A 26,563-nucleotide genomic window follows, 5' to 3' on the forward strand; every position below is an offset into this window, starting at 1 on the left:
AATACTCTTTGAAGTGAAAAAAAGCTTAGCATCCATTTCACTGGTTTTTAAACATCATTAAACTAAAAGTTTATTAAATGTGAACACCTCCAACCTCTTTCAAACAGAGGAAGAAATGCAGTTGATTAGTTGAAATTTTTCAAAGATAATTACACGATATTTTTCTTTTTTTGTCAAGCACAGCAGGGGCTTCAGGTACAATACACTCAGTAAGACCATAACGTTATACCTAAAACTGCACAGGGCCAGCAGCAATGACTTTGTCAGGCACTAAATAAGCCTGTAATTACCAGGAACTTGGCATGAGTGAAAGTTGACTGCCAAATTAACCAGTCCTCTGAAGCTGAGCCTAATGGGTGGACAGTGGTTAGCACCCAATAAAGCATTATCTCATAAAGCCTATAGAAGAGTGCTAGAACAGGATTACATTTCATCCACTGTTAGGTATACAAAATTGGGGACTTCTGGATTGTTTTTCTAAGCAGTCAGTACATATTAGTTTCTTTGGATTAACCCGATAATGCAAAACTATTTTCTATAAATGAAAAACAATAAACCAAACAACCAAAACCTAAACACAGATGAAGGGAATCAATCGCATGAATTTTTAATAAAGATTACGTTAGAGTTTTGAAATACATACTTAGCATACTTCACCACAGGTCCCACAATTTGGAGCTTACTAAAGACATCTAAATCTTAAAAAAAACAGGGCATGGGAAATAATGTAAAGATGTATAAATCCTGTAGGACAGCAACCAGCCAAATCAGACCTGCAAAGTATACTTAATTTTCTCATTCACACATGAGGATTTAAAGAAACTTGTTTGTAACTGAAGTACAAATAAGCTTTAAATTACCTTCAGAAATCATTGAGGCTGGAATTTCAGCTCAAGGAAAAATGGGTAAGGAAAAAAATCAGAGAAATATTTTGCAACCAAAGAAACAGCACCTGAAGTCAGGACCTAAGAAGAGATGGCAACATGGAAACCAGTAGGACGCGTTTTCCTAATCCAAAAATCTTGCTAACGACCTGTTCCAAAATCAAATAAATACGTAAAATATCTCCGTAACATTCAGAGCTTTTGGAGCTCTAAAAGACTGCAGCAGCTCTCAGATCAAGATATGGAATTGGAATTCAGGGAAAGAAATGCAAGGAGAGATTAGCTGTTTGAGACTGCTTGGTTGTTAGGAAGGATTGCTGGAAAATAAGAGTGTCAAAGCAGGATAAGGAGGAATCTTGTCATCAGGAAACTGGTGGGATTCTTAAATAGAAGGTAGTGTAGTGGGGGTTAAACACAGCATGTGTGGAAGAAGAATCAGGCTCTGGTGCCAGGACGGTAGAGGAGAGATGAGAAGAGATGAGGGCGTGACAGACACAAAATTAAAGTTCCTATCTTTACCTTGAAGATCAACTTGTTGTGCTCAGAGATAAGAAAAGAGAGGGCAGACACAAGCAGACTTTCCAGTAAGATTAAAGAGACTGGAAAGAAAGATGATTTAGAAAGTCTGGAGGAGAAGGCATAGTAAAATTGTAAAGATCACCGCTATCCCCTTTAGGTGTTTTCTTCCATTTGATATGTACTCAAGCAACCTACTACCTCTTGTTTCACATGACTTTTCCTGTTTTGGTTTAGGCTACTGATTTTATCCTCATATCACACTGGGAATTAAAAATATCTCAGTCTCTTAACTTCTCCTTAAATTTCAAGCTGTCCTGAACAGCTTTACTTCATATAACTCTCCTCCATATATGACGTCCTGACCCTAACCAAAATATCTGGGCACAAAACTGATTTTCATAGTAAATGAATCCATCAAAAAGCCAGCCCTGAAAAATACATGATATCCTCAAACATAACATCATCATCAAACCTAGGTCTTTTTTATTGGGTGGATAAAATATTGAGTGACCATCCACGCAATCCCAGGTAGACCAGGGGCACAGGGAAGGGAGAATCAGGAACACATTTACACGGAGACTGTTCAGTCTATTAAATAACAGTTACAACCTGAAATCTATCATCACTTAAGTCAAATATGCTGAAGAGAAAGTTCACTGCAGTGACCAATGTGCGACAACATGCATTTCCAGAGTAAAACCACTGCAAGGAAGTGAAGTCCTTCACTATATTTTCTTACGCTTAAGTCAACGCAAAAAATAATAGATCTCGCAGAGCGTTAAATGATTCATTTTAATTTGAGCAACTGAGCTATTTTCTCTGAGACAGGGGTGTCTATCACGGCTGAAGCGAGAAACTTCGAGGCTCCATAGATTGTTTGCATTGGCTCCCTCACGCTGTTGAAAATGTCTCTTCCCATTACTCACCGACACACCAGCAAAATACATTTGTTTCAATTATCCAGGCGTTATACATTAACTTTCCACCTACTGTATTGCAAAGGAAAAACACTCAGATCCCGCCAGCTTGCAGTGCACCAAATTTCATCGAGAAACAGATTAGCTCACTTCGTCACATCATACAGACTAAATACACAGCCAAATTAACTGCTGCACTTTCTGTTTTAATCAAGCAATAAAACCAGCACACAAACCAGTGGTATTGCCTGGTCATAAGGTCTAAACATATAACTTTTGTCTCAAATTATTAGGTTGCTTTAATGGCAGCTAAAATATTTTTTAAAGTCTGGCTGAAATTTCTGGTGCATTTAGCAGTTTTTGCTAATCTTTCTGGCCAGGAGCAGAAAGCTGAGGTGACCCAGAGGAGCAGCAGACTGGCCATTTCGGTTTCAGATGCCCTTGTAAGAAAATCACACAGCCCCACTGGAACTTGGTCCCTTCAAAATAATAGTTTCTGACTTACAGGATTTTAGTTTGCTAAAAAAATATTAAAACTTAAAAATTAAAATTAAAAAAAATGCATTACCTTCTTCCTTCCTTTTCTTTGCTTCTTCTTCACTTCTCTCTTTCGCCTTTAACGCTTCATCTGCTTTAGCTGAAAAGACAAGAAATACAACAACAAATGGTATAATAAGTTAATTTATCTTGCCTAACAACATTTCCTGGGGTTTAAACCCAATTTCAGATCCCTTCTTGTAGGTTCCACAATGAAGTCGATGTGCATGAAAGAACAGAATTTGGTTCTTGATGTATTTTCTTTAAAGACATTACTTGAGTTAAGCAAACAGCATAAATGGAATTATGGAGGGTAATTTTTGCATGCAGAATTAGTTCAGTACAAATCTTTGCCTTCATTTTTTGTTAAGTAAAACTTTTAAGGTTTTCTTCTCTTAAATACAAATCTCCCCACCCTACTTGCCCCTAAATCAAATGATAAAGAAGTTTGATTGCAGTGCATTTAAAAAAAGATTTGCTACCATAGTGAGTAATCCATAAGACCTCTTTTGAGGATAAAGCAAAAACAAAGCAATATTTTCAGGGATGCAGAGTTGCAGATAGCATTTAAAATAGGAGTCAAATACCTATTACTTAGTATTAAATTAGGTAGTATACAATTTTCTCTTCACTGCAAATCACAGCAGCAGTACTTTATTCATGTTATGACAGTATTCTTTAAAAAGAATCTTTTCCCTCTAGAAACCTCTTCCCTTATTACTTAATTATCTACTAGTTGCTCAACTGCAGGGGTTTTCAAACACTTTACTACAGATGTTAAAGAAGATTAAAAATATACAGCACAGTAACAAGGGACTATCAATATACTCTGTAAATTAATTAAATTTCTGTTCTAGCACATCATTTATTCCAAAGCATTAATGTCTCAAAGGAGCCATTCTCTTTTATTGCCATCTCACTGCCTGATGAGTGAACTAAGTGAGAATAAGTCCCTAATAGCATTATACTTGATGAAATATTAAGTTTTAAAAAGTATCACCATGTCAAAAGGAAAAGAACCAAAAAGAAACAGAATTTAGAATTTAAACCAGGCCTTCTTATGTAATAAAATCACTGTAACCTGTGGCACAAATAGCAAATGCTTATTCAATTTTACAAATGCTTAGTCCTTCCACCTACTGAATCAACCAATAATTTATGAAAACAAAATTCAGTTCCAGAGTGGGGTATCAAGGGGTCTTTCTGACTCTGGTGTCTTTTTGCAGGCAGTAGCTACACCTTCTTAAAATATACAACTTAAACAGCAGTGTTACAAAATGATAGAAGTAATTATATAGACATCTGTTTCCATTCACGTGCTTTTATACATATTTAGACTACATTTAAAGTCATGAAATATTAAAACTTTTCTGCCAGTGAAGATCATTATGAGAATCTATTAAATTAGATAATGTAAACAAACTGCTTGTAACTCTAAAGACTTTTACTTCATTTACACTTTATTCTCCCTGGTAAAAGGACAAGGATAATAGAAATTCCATTTAAATTCAATTTTGGTTATATGTGTAATTGTAGATATACCCCTTGAGTCATGTAAAATGCTCAGCTTATGTTTCTTTCAAATTATCCCGCTCAGATTCACATTCTACTCCTTACAACTGTCTTCAATATGTATTAGCAGAGCTCATTAGGCTGAAATTTAATAATGCAAACATCAGGTGGATTTCAAGAACCTCCATTATCAACACAAGATGGATTGCTTATATAGCTCTTGGGCCAACTGGGCACAATTTAGATTCAATAAACTACCATGCCTAAATTTGATTTATCTATTCCACTATGCTACTTTGTTCTTCCTCACCGATTTGTTGCTGCACAGGAACAATTCATTGGAACTCTCAATGGTTATCCGAGGCAAAAAAAAAATATTAAAGCACACATGAAAGATGTTGCTGGTCTGTGACTAAATTTCTATTTTGTATTTGTTAACTTTAAATTGCTAATTTCCAACCTGTGTAACTATAGTTGAAACTTCTGCTAGCAGAAAGAGCTGTCCTTTCAAGTCCTGGTTAATTATATAGACAATGTAGCAATTTAGGAAGTATCATGAGGACAATTCTCTGCACAAAACTGCTCATTAACAACAATTTAACTTGCCCCATAAATCCACAGAGCAGTAAGTCTCTGAGGTTATAGGGCACCGTCCATTACGACCAAGAGAAGTCACTGAAGCCATGTGGTGCTTTAAGAATTCAATGCTAACAAAGCTCTTAAAATATTTTAAGTTTTCTGTCATTTTTCACTGGCAAAGAGTCATTAAAACCTGAGATTTATTTTGATCAAATCAAGTTCCAATTAAACAACATTAGAAGATCCTTACAACTCATTCTAAAACGTAATACACCCTCTCTGTTCTGCAGACTACTATGCTCTTACCTCATATTTTAGGGTGTGCGAGACCACAGACAGCCCGTGTTGGCCACTTAAAAGCACTTAAAAGCCCTGATATTTGGAAGAGAACTCAGTTCTCCTGCACTGCACTTTCCTTAGGCTGGAGGAGGACAGACAACTGCTTATCACCCCCAGCAGATCAAAGAAGTCACTTCAGCAAAAGTCTGGTTTTAATTGATCCAGGTAGCTGGAGTGCTGAGATTGCTCCTGAACCTGGGCTTCCTGCATGGATAAACAGCTAGCATGACAAAAGCCTGACTGCTTACAAAGCTTTCTAAAATATAAAATAAATAAATAAAGAGGTGCTCGAGCTTGCAGCATTTAAGAGCTCATCCAACCCCAGATAAAATTACAATTCTATTGATTTTTTTTTTTTTTTTTCTCTGAAGGATGGGAAAATGGCACACGAAAGATGTTTAAGATGCTTATCTACACTAAAATAATAAAGTCCTGAAATGCAGGTATTTGCTAGTAGCTACTGGTCTATTAATACAAGTATAAGAAGATGAAAGAGAATTTTAGTCATTTCCAGGTGTGCATGATAGAAGTGCGTGTTCCAGCCTGGTTGGAATCGACGGCTCACTGTGCTGGATGCAGCACAAAGGAAGAAGAAATAAATCCTATCTTTGCAGTGAGAATAAACTATGAGCAAAGAGTATGGGCATGCTACTCACAAATAAACACGACGCAGAAGTGGAACAATATTGCTCCAACAAAGGCACTAACATTTAATTAAAACTAAGCTACATTAAGTACCTTCTCTCTCATTAAAAAAAAACCCAACCAAACTAAACTCAAAACACCCTTCATGTTTCCATATGCACTAATATCCTAAATCTGAATATGCTAATGTGGTTTGAAACTCAGACTAGCTCTTTGATCGGCTTCATTTCACCTGCTTTCTAAACCCAATAACCACATAATTGAGCAAACCCACCCTGTTGGGAAGGAGCAGGGATTGGGGATTTTGGGGAGCGGTGGAGGATGCTGGCAGTCCGAGAGGAGAGATCCCTAATGGAAATGCAGGTCGCCTGCCAGACCTGCAACTTCGGTTCCTGTTGAGGAGCAATTATTATGGACGGATCAACAACTGCGGATCAATGAAGGGCAGGTAATTCCCCTGGGATGGGAGAAACGAACCAGGTCCACTCCTTTGCCTTGTTTAACCCGTTCAGTGCAGACCTGAGATACCAGGCTTATGCTGAAAAGTGATGTAAAAAGAAAAGAGAAGGGAAAGAAGTGGATGATATTGCATACTTTCCAGTTTGGGAAAGGGAGAGAGTAGGTGTTTCCCTGTCTCTTGATATTATCTGTAGGCCGACTGTAAAATTTTGGACATGAAATGAGACCTCAGTGGTTAAATATAAGAACAAAGAACAGCCATTTGGGAGCTGTAGAGAAACACTGGTGTAAATCAGCATAGTTTTACCAACTTCATTCCGTGAATTATCCCATACCCTGTGTTGCTGATGGTTTGCAGGGATTTTCAGGTTGATGCTCAGACACTCTGCCATCCAAGCAGACTCTACCTGCTTATGACCAAACACTCACTCATGCAGAAATTCAGGTTCCCATCCATGCAGACTTCACATACTCACCTAGATTTTCCTCTTTAATTCTTTCTTCTTAACTAATTCCATTAATTCAGAGTCTTCTTCCCTCTAAATTGTCACTCCTTTATACAAAAGAAAGCCTCCCAAGAAAGACTGTCACTTAAGAAATTTGATAAAAGTATTTTAATAAACTACAAGCATTTAATCATCTATGTCCCTCCTAAATTGTATGAGATGTTTTCCATTCTTCTATAACTTGCTCATTTTTTAGTCAAAAACAAAAACTAGGAAAGGAAAAAAAAAACTGAATGGGTAGAAAGAAAAGAATGACCAATCTCATGGGTTCTGAAAAATATTTCAAGCTCAAAACGTTAAGGATGATCTTATTTCCTTACCAACACATTATGACATGCATATTTGAGATTTAACAGTTGCACCACTACTTGGTGCCTTCTCTCTTCCAAACACTCATCTGAAGGCATTATCTAATTTGTGTGCTTCATTCAAAGCCTACTCAAATCAACCACGCTTCCCTCATAACAACTTCACTTCACAGTTTGCATAAATAGTTAGTCAAATAGTCACAATTATGATAATTGATAATGAGAAAATGACAATACCCTACGTGGTGCAGCACTTCCTTACAGAGTGGGACAGAGCATGGGAGACTCCCAGGTGCTCAGGAAGCCCCAGAAGAACCTGAGGTTCAATTACAATTTTGTTTAATACCAAGTTCCATCATACCCTACACGGCTTTGAAGAAGTGACTTGTTCAGCCAACTAAAATTAAGGTCATCCCCACAGATAACAGATGCATTAAAGCCAGACAAAAATTTCTCTAATCAAAAGCCCTTGGTACTATGATTAAAGAAAAAGGATGGTCACCAACGAGCCTGACAATTTTCAAGGTGGAGTGAAAAACAACCTTTATGAATAGGAGCAAAAGTACTTTTTCTACTCCTTTTCAAAATTGAAATGATCATGGTTATACAACAAAAAGGAGATAAATTATTTAAAAATGTCGATCTTAACGACACTGCACGAAGGAAAAACAAAATACCAAAATTTGGTGAAATGCAAATTAACGTATTAATACAATTTGAACAAGTTCCCAAGTGCAACACATGCACCTTCAACCAAACTCTTAAATCCTAACAATATCCTTGGGCTTCTTTCCATCCGCTGCGCCCAGTATTCTCTAAATAATTTCAGAACCGCCACTTTCAAAGAGTTTTACTCAACCAGCTGCCGTCATGCTCCAACGTGAAGCACAGGCAGGATGTCTCAAGCCATCACAGGGACAACTGTACGAGCGTGACACTGACCACTTTACTAAGGCAGAAAGACAGACATGTTATTAGATGAACCATTAGTTTGGAAATGGTCAATATTGTCCCAGAAGTGCAACATGCATATTTTAAATGGTGACACAGTATTTCCAGTGGCAGACTGTCCAGGATGGTAACCTTCACAGGGTTCTGGCTATTTGAATTCCTGAAGTTCAGCCAAACCAGCGAGGACCCAGCACAGTGTGGTACTAAAGCATCTCATCCTCAGCACGTGATACCCCAGGATGGCCTTTCACCGTGAGCAAACAGGTACAGCAACCTGCTCATGTGGTGGGTAAGCACAGCATGGGATGGACCTTGGGAATGGAGTAGATCTTCCTTGTATGGAGGACGGTAACATACGCTTGCACTTGCCTGTGCTGCATCCTTGAGCGCAGCAAGAGAGCAAGGTGAAGGTAGTTAAGGTCTCAAAATGCCCTATATGCAAGTGGTAACCAAGAGAAACAAATGAGTGTTATGGAGGAGATGCATCATGCGCACGTGGAAGGGATCGGGCAGAAGCAGAAGCAGACTGGTGCCTGAGCAGCCCCGTGTTTTCAGAACCAAGTATTTCAACTCCTGTTCTCACAAGGTTTCCCAGCACAGCTCTGCTGGAATTCCTAAAAGCACTGCTCTAACACCAGTCTGTATTGAGCAAATACTTTAAATGGTTAAAACTACGGAGTGTGCAAACATGGCTTCAAGTTTTATCTTTGCCTAATGCTACCTACTGAAATAAAAAAACCCTAAAGTGTCTTAAAACGCATTGCTCATTACTGGACAAAAATACTTTTAACTATACTGTTAAACTATAACTGGCTGATTCTACTAACTATACATTTTCTTTGCTTGTCACTTAGCCTTGATAATACTTTTAACTTTCTAATCAGTTCACGTGGCAATAGGAGGCAACGGCCACCTTTAGCTTACCGCGAAGATGTATGAAAACAAGCTGCAAAAATCAATAGATTCTGCATTAAAATATGCTGTCTTACTGCATGACATTATGCTAACAGGAAACGCTGGAACAATCTCTTTGGAGACTACATCTGATAGAAGAAAAAAAGAAAGAAGCTTTTCCAGGAAAAAAAAAAAAAAAAAAAAGAAGAGAGAAAACACAAATGGTCTTCGCAAATAAATCACCTCCTAAATAGCATAAACGACGCGCATCAGCCTGTCTCCACTTAAGAGCTGCTAAAACTAGTGGTTTTCAATGCTTTTGTAAAGACTCAATGTATGGATATCATCATTAATGCTACAGTTAGTTCTATAAGAAACATGTCTCCCAAGCCACAGAGACAAGACAAAGTTCTGTAACATATGTATAATATTATTTTCTCTTAATTATTCAGCATGAGAAAAATGGAAAATTAACGGCAACAAAAAATGAACTTTAATATAAATAGCAGCAGATTCTCTCCAGGTATTTTGCAATACAGCGAGAGATGATGTTTTTCCCCAGGTTTTCACTATCCATTTCTCATCTGTAGATACACACCATGTTCATCTGCATGAATATTTCCATACAAGTGAATACAGACCTGTTCACTGCCTGTGGGTACTGCTCGGGAAGTTTCTGGGTCTATGCTGCCCCAGTGGCCTCTGTGTGTGGGTACCAAGTGCTCTGACCTACCTGGAGGAAGCAGAGGAGCAGCTGAGCCCCACGCTAAAAGGGAAAACCCTGATGGCAGCTGGGGTGGGACAGGGACCCACCTCCCCTCAGCCATGGGTGCCTCCCATGCTGCTCCCGGTGAACAGGATGAGCTGTGTCACCTTCTGCATTCATTAACTAGGCAGGTGAGCAACATGCATGGCTTCCCAGCCAAAGTCCATTTGAGGTATTTATATTATAAAGCAATTTGAATTACTTTTCATGGAATCATAGAATAGTTTTGCTTGGAAGGGACCATAAAAATCATCTAGTTGCAACCCCCCTGCCATGGGCAGGGACACCTCCCACTAGACCAGGTTGCTCAAAGCCCCATCCAGCCTGGCTTTGAACACCTCCAGGGATGGGGCAGCCACAGCTTCTCTGGGCAACCTGGGCCAGTGTCTCACCACTCTCACAGTCAAGAAGTTCTTCCTCATATCTACTCTAAATGTCTCCTCTTTCAGTTTAAAACTGTTCCCCCTCGTCATATTGCTCTACTCCCTGATAAAGAGTCTCTCCCCATCCCTTCTGTAGCCCCTTCAGGTACTGAAAGGGGCTCTAAGGTCTCTCTGGAGCCTTCTCTTCTCCAGGCTGAACAACCCCAACTCTCTCAGCCTGTCCTCAACGTAAATCAGATTGTTCGGGAGCAAGATACAGTAGGATGCTCCACTGCAGCTCAGCGGCTTCATCAGCAACAGCCAGCGCTGGCACCCTCCCAGGGCAGCGGAACCGCTCGGAGTTTGGGAAGCATGGAGCCGTTCCCCAATGGATGGGCACGCAGAAGCAATGCTTTAATCCCAACCAGTCTTGCACTGTGCCACAGTAAAATAGCGTCAAGCAAAGACGGTAATTAGAAAATAAATAAAAAATAGAAGAATATGAATTATTTCAAGGTAGAAGTAGGGCACGTGCCATTTTAGGGGTGCAAAGGGAATTTCGGAGGGCAGCACAGCCCTCTCACACCACTGTGGGAGAAGCAAGGAAGAGACTCAGCCCTGCGCTGGGATGCAATTTGCTTTACTGGCAAAATTTAAAAAAAAAAGAGGAGCATCAGAACACCCACCAACTGCAAACCACAAATTGTTTGAAAAAAAAAATTTAAAAAAAAATTCCACATAATTGTGGACTTTCCAACTCTTCTAACTTAAAAACACAGGCTATACATTTCAAGACGTATTTGGGGAAAAGAAAGCAGATGAACTCAAAACCCACATATGGACATTACATCTAAAATGTAGCCAAGCCATACATGATGCTCATCAGAAAGACTTAAGTGTTTTTTTAAACACAAACGTTTTTGCACTTATAAAATATTCAGTCAGCTCACATATAAAAACACAAGTATAATCCATTATTAATTTACAAGGCCTTATTTAATTTACATGGTATTTTTCTCTAGTATATTAAATTTATCAAGGCTTGTAGAAATCCTCTCTGCTGAATATTCATATACTGACATGTAAAGTTATCTATTATACATCCAAAAAATTCCAACACAAATTCAAAACAACTACTTTCTCAGATATTTCCCGAGACAGGAACAGCGAAGGAGCAGAGTCCAGAAGCTGTTAGCTCAAAACCAGAAGCGACAACCCTACACACATTGTTATCGTACCAGATTTATGCTGGTTTTTCCACATTTTTGTCTTTTTAGTCTGTGCTAAAATAATGTTTCCCTAAAATTTAAAATGCACAAATGTTGTCTAGTACATCTCTGGATAAGGGTCCCCTAACCCCTCACTGAGCACTGCCTGCTCTAATTACATGGCAGCCGAGTAATACATTGTGATACTCAAATACGAGAAGTTCCTGCCATTGATGTCTGAAGTATTACGCATAACTTAATTATGCCACAGACTGTAATTACACAGCTCCTGAAGATGCCCGAGCGTGGTGGTGGGAGCAGGAGCTCACTGCGGGTCATGGTAAAAAATTGCCCGTAAGCACAAATCTGGTCATTTTTAAGCTTCTCCGCTCTCCCTGGGGAGAACATTCCTGTTCAGTTCCCCTCCCGAAGTGCTTTTGGAAAATACTTCCTTACTTTGGGACAACGTCTCCTGCCACGGCACAGCTTGTGAGCGCCAGTCTGCTAGCAGCCATGCAGGTTTTCCAGAATATTAAACGTATTTTTGGGAGAAGATATATCCTGCAATGTAGGACTTCCCTCAAAAAACACAAGCAAAACCCAAATGTTTTCTTCCTCTTGTTCTAACGTTGGCTATAACCAATACATTCGTGATGACAAATCCTTTAATGTCAATCAGGTAATTTTTCACTAGTTTCGGTTTTTAATTTTTACCATTTTCAAATTGCAGTTTGTGGCCAGCCTGCTGGATATAAATGACACAGGGTGATGAGAAAGTGAAACATAAAAGAGAGAATATCCAAAATCACGTAAACCTGCATACCGCAAAATAGCAGAAGTTATTCTTAAGTCAAAACGGGTTAAATATTAAACAAACTTCTCCAGAGAGAGGAGAGCACGTACATTCTTGTCCTGAATATTAACATGCCGGTCAGAAATCTGTAAGGAAAAAATACCCTGAAAAGGGACCAGGGGTGTTGGGAAGCAAAAGGTAAGAAATGACAGATAAAATTCAGTACCGGCAAGCAGGGCCGACCTCCCCAAAGACTTTCCATATCCTGGTTACTGCCTACTGTATTAAGACTGCCTTTCTCATCACTTAATGCTTATTTTCATCACTTTGCTTAAAATATTGATAATCAATTAGGGCTACGTCTGTTTTGCCACAGAATCTGTGTCACAGTCTATCAGACTGTCAGGGCCAATTCAATCCTCATTCAAAGTTAATTTTTTCTTCATAAATCTGCCTTTGGAGGAGTCATTAGGCGCAGAACATAGCCCGAGGTGCAATCACCTATTCTCTTTCATTAGCGGCAGGCAGGGAAGGTGAGGGAGATTATTAGAACTTTGGAATGATCACAAAGCAGCGTGCTGCCTGTCAGATCCCCCCAACATTTAATTCATCTCGCCAACTCGCCGGCGCGCGCTGCCAACAGTTTTAAATGGACATTATTCATGAACATCTGTGACATGCTGAATATTCTGAAGCGGGAATGATGAAAAAGCGGTGCCCCCCTTTGACTTGAAAATTAATTCTATGGTCAAAACAATTAGGAATATAACAAACATGTTTTGTGATGTTATTTTTAGTCCTCCAAGATATTACACTTAAAAAGCTATTATTTTAGAAATACAGGTATTTAAACATAAACACGTACACTCTAGATGGGCTAGCACTGTATTTTATAGTATTGAAGAATGATGTGCGCTTCCTTTATTATGGAAATAACAAGTTGTTGGGTTGGTTTTTTTAAGCAATTACAGAATTAGCTAGCTTGGCTATGTGGTTTGTTGATATGTTTCTAAAATGTAGCCAAATGAGATGACACACTGGATTTTAATACGATGCCATATTAAATTACAGCATGCTTTACTCATGGTGGACAATCAGTTGCAGTGTGTGAAACAGATTTCCAAAATCAAATAAATTTATTGCTGCTTCTCTTGTTAAAATGAGCACGCTATGGCCATTACAGCAGTTTTAAGGTAAGAATGGCAGAAATGCTGGTACAAAAGACTGGCACCCACAGAAATTAAAGAAAAACCTTACAGTCTCTATGTGGTATCCCTTAATACATGCAAGGGGTCTACCATGTAGATACTTTAAGGAAAAGTAATTTACATCTAATGAAATAACATCAAGTAGTTCCTTGAATTTCATTATGAAAGTCAAAAGAATAGTAATTTACATTTTTTTGCTGTTATTACTATGAAAACGGTGTTATCATTAGCAAACTTCTCATAGCCCCCAACATTCTCCTCCCAAAATATTCTCATTTTCCAACTGCAAATTTAAGGGGCAGATCCTTGGTGAAATCAAGCTGGCACAATTCCACTGACTTCAAAAGAGCTAAGGAAATTTACTCCAGCTGAGGATCTGGCACTAAATATTTATAATAATAATAATAAAGAAGACTTAATAAGCAGATCTTGGCTAGGTACATTCATTAATTATTTAGTGCATTTCTAATTTCTTTCTTTCTCACACACAGTTTCCTATAGACAAGTCTGATAAAAAATTCAACTGAAATATGTTTTAACACTAAGGATTAATTGGTTTAAATTGCTTCCGTGGCTCCTGACTCATTGCAGTGGAGGCTATTAAATATTGCAAAGATTTGCTTCCATCTCAGAAAAGGCTGTACATTACCAACTTGGACATCTTGTAGTCAACTAATGTTTCACCTAAGACCCACACCCCCCAAACTGCAGCTGAGCTCAGGAAAATAGCATAATTGGATGCAATTCTTGTCTCATCTGATATTTGGTCTTGGAGAGAAAATTATTTCTTAGAATAATTCAATAATTTCAATGGAAATGTTTAAATGGCACCTTCTAACTAAGTTACTTTGGGGGAAAGGGGTGGGAAGAGGAAGGGCGGGCTCAGGAAAGGAAAAGGATCAGAACTACAGATCTTTCATTAGAAGACTTATGCAATCTGCATGTCTAAGTGATGTTAATTTCTATCTCTTAGAAATGGGAAAAATACTTTTATGAATGCATTTTCTAACTGTCATCACATGAAATGCAACCTGCAGGATGTACAGCCGCATCAGGGCCAAGGTTTGCTGTTGTTCTTATTGCCATTTGGATTTCGACAGGGGCAGACTGGATCCTTCTTTTGAACATCCAGGAATCTCATAAAATATAATTCCAATAATTAATTTCACTAAAAATATTAACCACAGATACGAGTAATGTGTAAATTACTAAGATAAGACCTGTTTAACCTTAGTCTGAAATGAGACCAGTGGAAATTACAGACAAAAAATAAGAAAAAGCCATAAAAATACAAAACAAAATATTTCCAAGTGGAAGAGCTGATATGCAGTCAATCTGGTTGAAAGTCACTCTTGAAAATGCCCAACATTTGTCCAAATATGTCAATCTCAGAAAGGGAGGATCATTTCCAGAATGGATGCAGTCTAGTCCCAAGGAAGTTCACATATGGGAAGAATCTCAGACCCTCTGAGAAGTTCCAACACAGCAGAGCAAGCTGCTTCAGAACAAGTAAACCTTAACGGCAATAATGTAGTCCTGAAAATTTATATTAGAACATAATCAAATATTATTATAATAAAAACATAAGTGAAGCTAAGAAAAAAGTACATATTGGCAAAGAGAGCTTAATCTACAATAGAGCAGAATTTAATGGAATGTAAGTAACAGTATTGCGGTTTTTGAAAGAAGAAATACAGATGAGCTATGTATCATGTAAAAAGTAATAAACTGTATCATATTAACATCTTCTCAGATGATAAAGTGAATATAATGTCAACATTGCCAAGCGAGTAGCGTAACCGGTGAGTCCCCACATACCACCACCAATTTGCCTTCGCAGGTAAAATGAGTATGAGGAGAGGGGTTGAACGCGTTGCGGCTGGTACAGCTCTGCACACCCCACGGACGCTGCTGGCAGCGGGATGGAGCTAGCTCTGACAGCTGGCGAGCACCAAGAGATGGGGATAGCCACGAGGAGAAGACCTCAGGGCTGCTCTTAGGGGCCGACTTTCATCTCCCCTTCTCCCTTCCTCCTCCTTTTTACAAAAAATCTTACTTTTAGAAACCACAGTGGGAAACTGGCTGAGCACACAGGGAATTCTAGTACCACACTGATGATTTGGTTTGATCCTTGTCATGCAAAATTAAATGTGGAGGCCACAATATCAAACCAGGTTTGCATTTTAAGTTACAGTCTCTTAAATTCAATTGCAGCTATAAAACAGAATATAAAGGAGCTATCTTGAAGAGAAAAAAAATTAACATCTTTTAAGTTACATTATATGCTCTTGTGAAAATAACACTTTTTTATTATATGTATTACCAAATAAATTAATACCTGTTATTTGGATTGAGAACTTCAAGAGCATACATAAAAATAGTGAATGCTCTTACTCTTGTTGGTAAGAAGGTGCTTCTCTATGGAAATTTATGGAACTCGGTGAGCTTGCTTCCTCACAGAAAAAAAACGAAATAATGAAAGAAAGATAAATAAATCACTTATTTAAACAAACAAACAAAAAACCACAAACTATGGGAAGATGAAAATCCTAATCATAAAAGTGCAAGAACATTTTTCTGTAATAAAACTCAAGCCAAATGAGTCAGAAACATGAAAGCTATAATATTAATTAAAAATGACTATGGAACATACATATACAAAGCTGTTATCTTCTAACCCCTGTAACTAACAGACTTTTCTTTTAACATTTGAGTAGATCCTAAGTCACTTTTCAGTAGTCTGCTTTAAAAATAAACTTTGAGATTCCTCTAAAACCAATCAGAAATAACAGAAGGTAGGCAAGACTGCAAAACATAACTCTGAAACCCTATTGCTAAAAAATAGGAGACACCTACAGCCTTGATGCAACAAACACTTTTAGGATCACCACACAAATTATGGAAGATTAATTTAGGTGGTGGGCTTTTTCCCCTCGTTGACTTCAGCACTAGCAGGAACCAGCCCTTTCCTTTGAGGATACAGAGTTTAATTCATTCAAAATTGTAATAAACGTGCATCTCCTCCTGAGTTGGGAGGGTGATGTGACAATCAATTATAACCAAAAGCCAACACATGCTATTCTCTAAATTCCACAGGATAAATCCAAGAATTACTTGTTGCTTTCACAATACACGACCTTAGCCTTGCACCTTTCAGAAGCCAGAGGGTTCCGAGGACCATTTCACAGGAACAAGTCGAGACCTGGGTAAGATCCGCAGGTTCAGGATCCGGCATGATCTCAAACCAAGCTCTCCAGCTCCACGGACTATGCTCCATCCTACATCCCACCCTCCCAAGGAGCACTCGTTCCTGATGAAACATGCCAGCCACTCAGGTCCAATTACCTACTCCAGCTGTATGAGAAATTAGCTTTATGTTGTACTAACCACATACCTTTCCAAGAAAAGAATAACAGCTACTCCATATAATTTCACAAATAAATTACGTTACTTTGAAAAGCATACTTGTTTGCTTAAAATATACTCACTAATAATATTTAAATAATTTCCGAAAAAACCTGGCAACACGTTTCAAATGCAATTGTCATTTTAGTCTGTTTATTGGGAACGACAGTCGGCTTTTCTTTCCAGGGTTAATAGCAGAATTCAGCCTGACAGCTTGTCAGCAAACTTGAAAAATTCTGTCACAAAACTTAGATTCAAAATGAGCCCTTCTTTCATCTGCCAATTTTAAAATGTCAGGAATCACCACGTTAAGTGAAAATCAAGTAGATGACAACTAATCTGGCTATCGAAAGGAAGCAATAAACCATGGAGTACTTATAAACGATTACGAGGAACAACACTGAGAAAAGCCAAACCAGCCCAGAGCACCTTGTAAGGGCTCCGAGAATTTTCATCTCATGCTTTCGAACCAAATAAAAATACAACAAATAAAACTGTGTAAGTGGCTCCCGTGAGCAATGCTGTCAGCAGAGACTCATCCATACAACGGTGGTAACAAGTCTCTCCGGCTTGGCAGTTTCACATCAGGTCTCACAGTGGCTTTTGAAAATAAAGGCTTCATAATATGTGAGTTTAATTCCCCTAATTTACTGCTGGGCACTGGCTCACGGCCACCAACTATTTACCAATCATCTTTTCCATTAAGAACGATGTTTAGCCACTCATCTACACTGGAAACCACCAATAAACATAGTAAGAGTTGCTGTATGACATAGTCCAAATAACAACAAATTGCGAGGATAATTATCCAAATAATTTCCCTGGTCCTACTGGCGCAAGGTCCAGGTATCAACTGTAGCCAAAAAAAATTCACAGTTGACTCCAGCTAAGGCAGCCAGGGGAGTCCTCTATGGCATATAAAACTACTCCATGTGACCCCAAACAGGTGATGGAAACAACAGCTACTCATTAGAAAATGCTTTTGAGTACTTCCTAGATGAAAAATGGACAGGCTTTATACCTTCTCTGTGTCTTTCTCAACAGAATCACTTATTAAAAAACATAAAAGAAATCTTGGATTTCCTATTAAAGAACAAAACTACTAGTATCTCAAAGACAACGGCTGATAACATACAAATCTACAACTTCTTCCATTGCACAAAGATCTAAATCTTATGATACCTTGCAAGATTATTTACCACCATTATTTATCATTTATCCAGTATCTTTGCTGAAGGCACAAGCAAAAGGATGTTGCTAAAGCTGGCCTAATTTTAACTGCAGTTAACAACGTTGGAGCCCCAAAGCTTACTCAAATTTCCACCTTTGGAAATAAAATCCTATAACCAAAGATATAGCTAGAAAGGTTGATGAAGACACAGTAAGGAAATGCTGCTTAACCACGTTTGTTGAAAACCCATATCAACTTCCCTCCTCACTCTTTTATTTGCAATGAAGTTCCATTTATAATCATCGAATCACAGAATAGTTTGGATTGTAAGGGACCTTTAAAGGCCATCTAGTCCAACTCCCCTGCAATGAACAGGGACATCTTCCACTAGATCAGGTTCCTCAGAGCCCTGTCCATCCTGACCTTGAATGTTTCCAGGGACGGGACATCTACCGCCTCTCTGGGCAATCGGGGCCAATGCCTCACCACCCTTAGAGTAAAATATTTCTTCCTTATATCTAGTTTAAGGAAGAAGTAATATTTTTTAACTGTAGTTTAATCCTAGTTATTAACAGACAGCACTATAGAAGACTATGCATTTTTTAAAGCCAGGTATTGCTCCACATTACACCTCCTTGTGCTTCCCATCGCTTCCCCGCAGCTCCTGCCCCAACACACCGAGATCACCAAGCCTGGCTCCTCCTGGGCTAAACTGTCCCCTGGGAAGGTTTGACATCTGGCCTGGGGTCACTAGGAGTGCAGAGCTTTTAAAGGAGATTTGGACAACGCTCCAAGAAGCTGCCTTGTAGATCTCAATCTGTCACATACCTCATGACAACAATGCTGGTCCCAGGACATCATGGGCTAATGGGAAGCAATGGAGCATTGTTCCCTTGCTGTATGAGCTGATTTGCTGGGATGCTGAGAGACTCCACTGCATGAACAGGAGTGATGCACAAAACAGCCCCCCTATACCCTCAGCCTTAGGGTTCTCAAATGTAGGACACATGATTTAAAACTACCTGAAGGTGGTACTTACCTCATCCCTGACATATCCGCTATTACCATCACTGTCACGGACTGGAACGGAAATCTCTTCAGTGACAGAGCAGAACAGGCCCCCCACCCATTCCAGTTATGTGTTTGTCTTGGATTTGGAGTGACTGAAGGGTGAAAACATTGCCATCCATGTTTGTGGGAGCTGAACACGGCTGATATTGCATTCGCTCAAGTGGTGGGTCTGGGTTTTCAAAGCACAATGTTTTAGAGGAGCAAAACATTCCTGTGGTCATAAACAAACCGTAGGGCACTCCTCCCCTTGAAAACTGCCACCACCATCTCTCTGCATGACTCCTTCTCTCACCCAGCTTGGCCACCTCATCTAACGTGGCATCCTCACCATCAGAGATGGGGATGTGCTTGCTTGGGTGACCCAAGTTTTACTTGCAAGTTTAGTTTTACTGTACTTACAATCTTAAGTGATGGAAAATTGAGTAAGAAATCCGAGTTCCTGAAACACTGTAGACCTGTCTGAAGCCCATTTAAATGAGGAAACTAAAACTAAGCCTTCACAGGAATTTTATATATTTTTAAAAAGATTAAAATTACTTTTTAGATTTGTTATTTCAACCAGCTTGGTAGAAACAATGCCCCAAATGATGAAGATAATGATTTATTTAACAGATTCTGGTGCTACAAGATTATTCCAAAACCTAAAGGCTGGAATAAACAAAGTTTATTCCTTCTACATGGAGAACATGCTTCTCTGGCTTCTCTGACTGTGTCTGAATCCTTGCTCCGTCAGAGTGCCTAAATTTAAAAACATTAGGAGCCTATTTGACTTCACAGAGACTATTCAACCATGCTTAAAACCTGGGCATATTCTTAAATATGCCTTGAGTAACAGGGAAGGTGTTATAGAAGGTCATCTCTAGCAAAAAAGAGAGATAAAAAAGTTTCTTGTGATGAAAGTTCTACAGGAAAAAGGGATACAGTGCATCGAAACAGCACTCTAGAACAAATGATTTGTACCAAATACGGTCATATCAAATTGAATTAACTTCTAAGCACAAAATTACAATTGTAATTACAGTTACAAAAGTACAATACAATGCAAACTTAATAAAGAACGGAGAACAATTAATATACAAACTATCGTGCAAGAACCGGGAAGCATTTTAGAGGATTTCTGAAGAAAAAAGGAACTTTCTTCACCCTACTCAGGGTAATTTTCCACTTTTACCAGGATGTTAATGAAAAAAAAAAAAACTTTGTGAAGCAATGGAAAACAAAAAGGATGAAAACCTATTTTTTTCATCTTAAAAAAATTACTGTAAGTCCAGAAAAAAACTGTTCTTGAGTATTATCGAAGAGCATTAATGTGAAAGATTCACAAAGATACTGAATGGGGCATTTGAGAATTGGGAAATGATGAGGTGGAAAACTTCTGGGTGCAGGTACAGAAAACTCGCAGGATTTACTGTGCGTTAACTGCAAAATCATAAGACAGGCATCCAAAAGAACTTGACATCTGGCACCAAAAGGGGGAGTGTGTGTCAAGGAAAGATTTGTGGGAAAGACTTATTGCCGATGCCAACACACACTCAATTACACTCCTGATAGCCTTGAAAGCAAGGCGCACAAAGCCCAGCGAAACGCACAGCTCTGCACTGGAGCACAGAACTCATTCTGATGGAAGAAAATTATGGGAAACTATACATTCTCAGCTTGTATCATTAACTACTATAATCATTTACTGTACACGGCATTATTAAATATTCCCCCAGGATAAAAGGGGTAAATATATTGCTTAAATATTCAGCGGCTGACTGTAAAATTTCATTCCAGATTAACTGATGAAGATGAAGAAATGCTGCTGAAAACAAACAATTTATCTTCACTACGCGCAGCAGATCGCTCTTGGAATAATGCCAGAGGCTACGTGGGTTTGAATTCAATAGCTGCATTAAAAGAAAACTACACCCCTACTACACACCGTGCTGAACATTACTGAATAAACAGTTTGCTGCCGCACTGCTTAAATAATTCAGAAAGGAGTTCTGGGTATCAAACATTTTTCTGAAGTATTGTATCTCTTAATGTATTTCAAATAAATGCTTGTTTTTAAAACTTCTGTTGAAATCCACTAGACTAAACGGGAAAACAGAAAAGTCAAAGACTCAAAACCAACAAAGGACAGATTTCTTGGAGAGGATTTAAGAAATATTTGTCATCAATGAGAAAGTCCCTTCCAAGGGCATGTACCTTATAATATACACATGCATTTACACTTACTCATCTGCAACCTTGAGAGATTCCAACTGGCTCTCATAAGTCTGGACAGCATAATTTTAGTACAGACATATGTGCATCAATATATTTGTATAGAGCTATAACAAAGTAATAAATAAGCAGCCTTATTCAACATCAGAAATTCCATAAACTATCTCCAATTAGATTTCATTTCCAGCTAGCTTTAACTTACGATAGGAGTGCTCTGCAAACTCTGCTTTTGCAGTTTACTTTGAGAGTGTATTTCTCCCATTCTTAGGAAATGTAAATAATTTGAAATATTAAAACCTCACTAAATGTTTAATGGCATATAACTACAACAATGAAGAGAGGAAACGCACGTTAAAGACCTTGCTGAATCGGCAGCAGTGCACCTCTGCTGAGGCCTGTCATCCATCACCTGTCAAGAAGAATACTGTTCTGAACTTACATGAGGGGAGATTTAGATTAGATATTAGAAAAATTCTTTACTGTGAGCGTGGTGAGACACTGGGCCCAGGTTGCCCAGCAAATTTATAGATGTCTCATCCCTGGACATGTTCAAGGCCAGGTTGGATGGGGCTTTGAGCAACCTAGTCTAGGTGAACGTGTCTACCCTTCCTCCGTCATGGCAGGGGAGTTGGGCTAGATGGTTTTTAAGACCATTCTGTGATGTCTGTATATAGAATCATAGAATGGTTAGAGTTGGAAGGGACATTAAAGATCATCGAGTTCCAACCCCCCTGCCATGGACAGGGACACCTCCCACTAGACCAGGTTGCTCAAAGCCCCATCCAGTCCGGTCTTGAACACCTCCAGGGATGAGGCAGCCACAACTTCCCTGGGCAACCTGCTCCAGTGCCTCACCACCCTCACAGTAAAAAATTTCTTTCTGGTATCTAATCTAAATTTCCCCTCTTCCAATTTAAAACTGTTACCCCTTGTCCTGCCACTACACTTCCTGACAAAGAGTCCCTCACCAGCTCTCCTGTGGGCTCCCTTCAGATATTGGAAGGCTGCTATAAGGTCTCCTCGGAGCCTTCTCTTCTCCAGGCTGAACAACCCCAGCTCTCTCAGTCTGTCTTCATAGGGGAGGTGCTCCATCCCTCTGATCATCTTCGTGGCCCTCCGCTGGACCTGTTCCAACAGGCCCATGTCCTTCCTGTGTTGAGGACTCCAAAGCTGGACACAGTATTCCAGGTGGGGTCTCACAAGCACAGAGTAGAGGGGCAGAATCACCTCCCGCAACCTGCTGGCCACACTTCTTTTGATGCAGCCCAGGATGCGGTTGGCTTTCTGGGCTGCCAGTGCGCACTGCCGGCTCATGTTGAGCTTCTCATCCATGAGCACTCCCAAGTCCTTCTCCTCAGGGCTGCTCTCCAGCCATATCTTCTGTATAAAATCGGTTCTTCTAAGTGAAGACCTAATGATTGTGTTAATTCTTGCTCCTTAATTGCATTGCTCAGTAGCCTCATCATAGCTTTCATCAGAACAGAGAAATCACTTCTAGTAAAACTTCAGGTGACCTTCTATGAAACCTGATGTGACTAACACAATGCCTACAGTGACAAATAATGCAGCACAAGAAGAGTGAATCTGTAAGCAGAGAGGCTGGTGCCCCAAGATCCAGTGCCCACTCTAAGCAGATTCCAGGGGCTGTCACTCCAGGCAGTTAGAGCAGAACTAGTCTGTGAGAACTACACAGAGCAAGAACACCAGCTGCTGGATATTTAATAACAGCACAGAACCTAATTTCTTCCCCAGGACAAAAAAAAAAAAAAAAAAAGGAGATTTTTAGAGCTATATTAATATATAGCAACAGTCTTGTTTTAGTATTTTCTGGGAAAGTTTACCTATGAAGGGATATAAACAAGGTGTTTAAGGAAGGAACGTGTCTCATAAGCATCTCACAGCCAGAAACAAATACCTGACACGATCTCATCCAAACTCACTTCTTTTCTGGTCTAGGTGTGTGAAGCAAAGACATTCTTCAGACCTGGATTTTCCTCACCTTTGCAGGGGTGATTTGTACTAAAAGATATTATTTACTATGGACATTTAGAAAGATTAAAAGTTCAGACACATAATTAAACAAGTATAATTAAATGAGAAGTATTTTCTTTTCTCCCAGCAATCACTGGTATTTTAGACTCTTTCTATAAGCATGCAGTGTCCCCGAAGCCATGGCAGCATGATGCCAAACCTTTATTTTGCCTGGCTTGAGCATCCTGAAGGGAGATGCCCGGGTGCAGCAGCCCTTCAGGGCAGGATTGGTGCCGGTTCCTGCAACGATTGTCAAGGCACTAATTACCATGGTGTTTGTTCTCTTGTACCTTTTGCAATGAGGTGACCAAGTCACCAACGGCAATGGCAAATGAACCAGAGTACTCCTTAAACAGTGTGCACAGCAGGTCAGTCTCGTGTCCTGTAACACTTTTAAGGACAGTCTCCCATTGTGAAGATGGGAAAAACGTTGAGTTTTTTGGTCTTGAACCCTGAAAGCTCATAACAGATCTCCTCAGGGCAGAGATCTAAATTTTATGACAACACCTGAGGATCTAAACAGTGTCTGCATGACCTGGCAAAGTGCATTATCTGTAAACGGGCATTTTCTGAACAATTTAGGAGTGCTAAATATTTTCACAGAATATGAAGAATACATCCTACTCTTATCTCTTGTTTTTAACACCTCTTTTCTTCATAAGAGGATGGCAAATAATATTCACACGAACTAAACGAGACTGGAACCCATACACAGTGTTCCTGAGTCTGATATAGCATCATTCACTGTGCAGAAAGTAGGTTTTTTGTTCCTCTCACCAAATACACAGCTTCATGTTGTATTCGCTGTTCAAGACGATGCTGCAGTAATATGCAATATTTCTCTTTTAGATTACGTTTACCCATACACATTGTTAAAAAAATCATATATTTTTTCAGGCTTTCATCATGACTTCTTTCGAGATAACAGCATTCTAAGATTATTTTAAAAATTTTGTACCTATGCTGCAACCAGAGTAATAACTATCTCAGGAAAAATACATTTCATTGCTTTAATCACTATTTTCTTACAGTACTTGATTTCCACTCCTTTGAATAACCCAAGATCAATAATAACCGGGCTAGGCTAGTTTCGAGTCTACATGATAAAAATAGGTAATAAACCGCTACTGGTTAAAGAGGCTGCGCTGTGCATGGGTCAGCTCCAGGTCCCAGGTAGACATCCCGCCTGTGTCCTGGAGCCGTGTTCCACGCGTGCCTCCTCCTCGGCTATCCACATCGGGCCATTGCACCCTATCGATCTTCTTTAAATCTCCAGAATAATAAATTTCAAGACAACACAGTGCAAGCTGACTAAAGCTCTTTAATTACATCACCGCTGAAAGGAAATCATTGATCAACGGCATTATGGGAGCAGCAACTGCCCCCAAACCAGATCAAAGCCGGTGAGACGGCGGAGAAGCTGCCCCGGTTGGGACTCTTGCCCATGGACAAGAGAAAGAACCTCCGCTAACACATGCTGCTTACTACGGGTTTGAAGCTCTCCCTGGCAGGTGTCATGCTCTAAGCATGGTTTTTGATTACTCTAATTAAATATAATATTATCAACAGATCTTCATATTGATCCCTAAACCCCCCTTCTAAATAGAAAATAAAAGCTCTGAGGGAGGGACTTGGAGGCTAACAGGTAGGTTTAATGGTTTTAATCTCACATCAGCTTTCTCTACGTTATATTTCCTAAAATTACTATTGATTTCTTACTACAGCAAATGGAGAAATTTAATAATTTCCTTCATTAGAGTAAAATTAGCTACTTTGTTACCAGCTAAATAAATAAAGACATAAACAGCCCACACATCCACTTTTTTAACAGAGACTAACAAAAATATTAAACAAGCTTAAATAGATAGTGAAGTTGGGTTTTGATTTTAGACCTACTTTAATAAAACCAAACGTATTGTATAAGCATGAGGAAATATTTGTCTTTATATAAAATAAAAAGTTTTTTGCATCAACTAGTGACTAAAAATGTTTAAATATTAATATCTGCATATAGCATATACTCTCATATGTACATTTCACGTACATGATAAAGAAAAATGAGAAAATAAGATATTCTAGTAAAAGGGGTATTTTGAATTTTTTACCTTTTTTTTTTTTTAGGTTTACAGTGCAATGTGGATGTTTCCTATTACCAGCATCAATTACACACGAATCAAATCATAAACGACTATATAATCCCCCAACTTTGTCCTTTGAAAACTCATTTAGCATTATTACTTCTCTCTGGCGCTAATAGGCACGCGCTGCCTCCACGCCACATCTCTCTCTCATTCATTTCCTATTCCCTCAGGTGGTTCTCCTTGCTAATGCCCAAATGGCATCAACCTGTTGTTTAGCACATCCATGAAAAGGCGAGCCTGCTGGCTAATTTACCAAGGGATTAAAGCCCTGAAACCACTTCAATCTGTTACTCTGTCTCGGTGTAAAAGGCCTGCCCCTGACAGTCGGGCTGCCAAGCCAAAGGGAAAAAAATAAAATAATAAAAAAAAATCTCATTTTCAGAAAGAAAAATTCAAAGTGGGAGACATTTAAAGTAATGCCTGCACATATCAAATATATCAGATGCAGTTGCACCTATTTGCAGCCTGAAAGCTAAAAAATTGGGAAATATCAAGTGTTGCAAGAGTACTGCGAGGATTTTTATGTTTAAATATGCTGATATTATAGTTGTTAACAAAATCTGACACACTGATAACATAAACCATGTTATGTTGACTGCAGTGGATATTAAAAGTTCTGCACAACTCTAGGTATTTCACCTATTTTTTTTTTTTAAAAATTGTATTCATCTGTAAACACCTTGGGTTTATTTCCATGCTCGTGTCCTGCAGGGACAAAGGCTGCACGGCTATTCCTCCGGCAACAGTCACTAAACCCCCATTCCCAAAGGATGTTATGATTATGAACTGCTATAGTTTAACAATCCTGTGGGTGTCCAGTAACTAAATTAACAGTATTTGTCAGTCTTTGTGGGAGCGGGGCTGTCAGCGAGGGAAGGGGCTGTCTGTACATCTGTAAAACCACCTCTGAAGTTGCACCTCCACCTTCCAATGGCGCTTTTAAGTAAACATCCGAGGTCAGGATCCAGCCCACACCGACTCAAAGTCTTTTCCACTTTCTTCCTCTACCCTCAAGAGTTTAATAAACAGCAAAGCCATCATTTTTTAACACTTTAAAAAGCAAGAGCAGTGATTCATAACTATTTCAATAATTAAAATTTTATGGCAAATAGATACAGCCATCAGTCATCCAGTCTGGTACGTCCA

At 39.1% G+C, this 26,563-nt stretch overlaps 1 protein-coding gene across 1 annotated transcript in view; it reads right to left on the bottom strand.

Annotated features, from left to right (window-relative positions):
* RSRC1 (arginine and serine rich coiled-coil 1) overlaps nucleotides 1–26,563 on the bottom strand; it is a 169,224-nt gene that overhangs the window by 30,387 nt on the left and 112,274 nt on the right. Inside the window, exon 7 of the mRNA XM_074153424.1 lies at nucleotides 2,889–2,957. Coding sequence (XP_074009525.1) covers nucleotides 2,889–2,957 — 69 coding nt within the window. The remainder of the gene's footprint in view (nucleotides 1–2,888; nucleotides 2,958–26,563) is intronic.

This window comes from Numenius arquata, chromosome 9 (genome assembly GCF_964106895.1).
Source record: "Numenius arquata chromosome 9, bNumArq3.hap1.1, whole genome shotgun sequence".
Taxonomy (NCBI): domain Eukaryota; kingdom Metazoa; phylum Chordata; class Aves; order Charadriiformes; family Scolopacidae; genus Numenius; species Numenius arquata.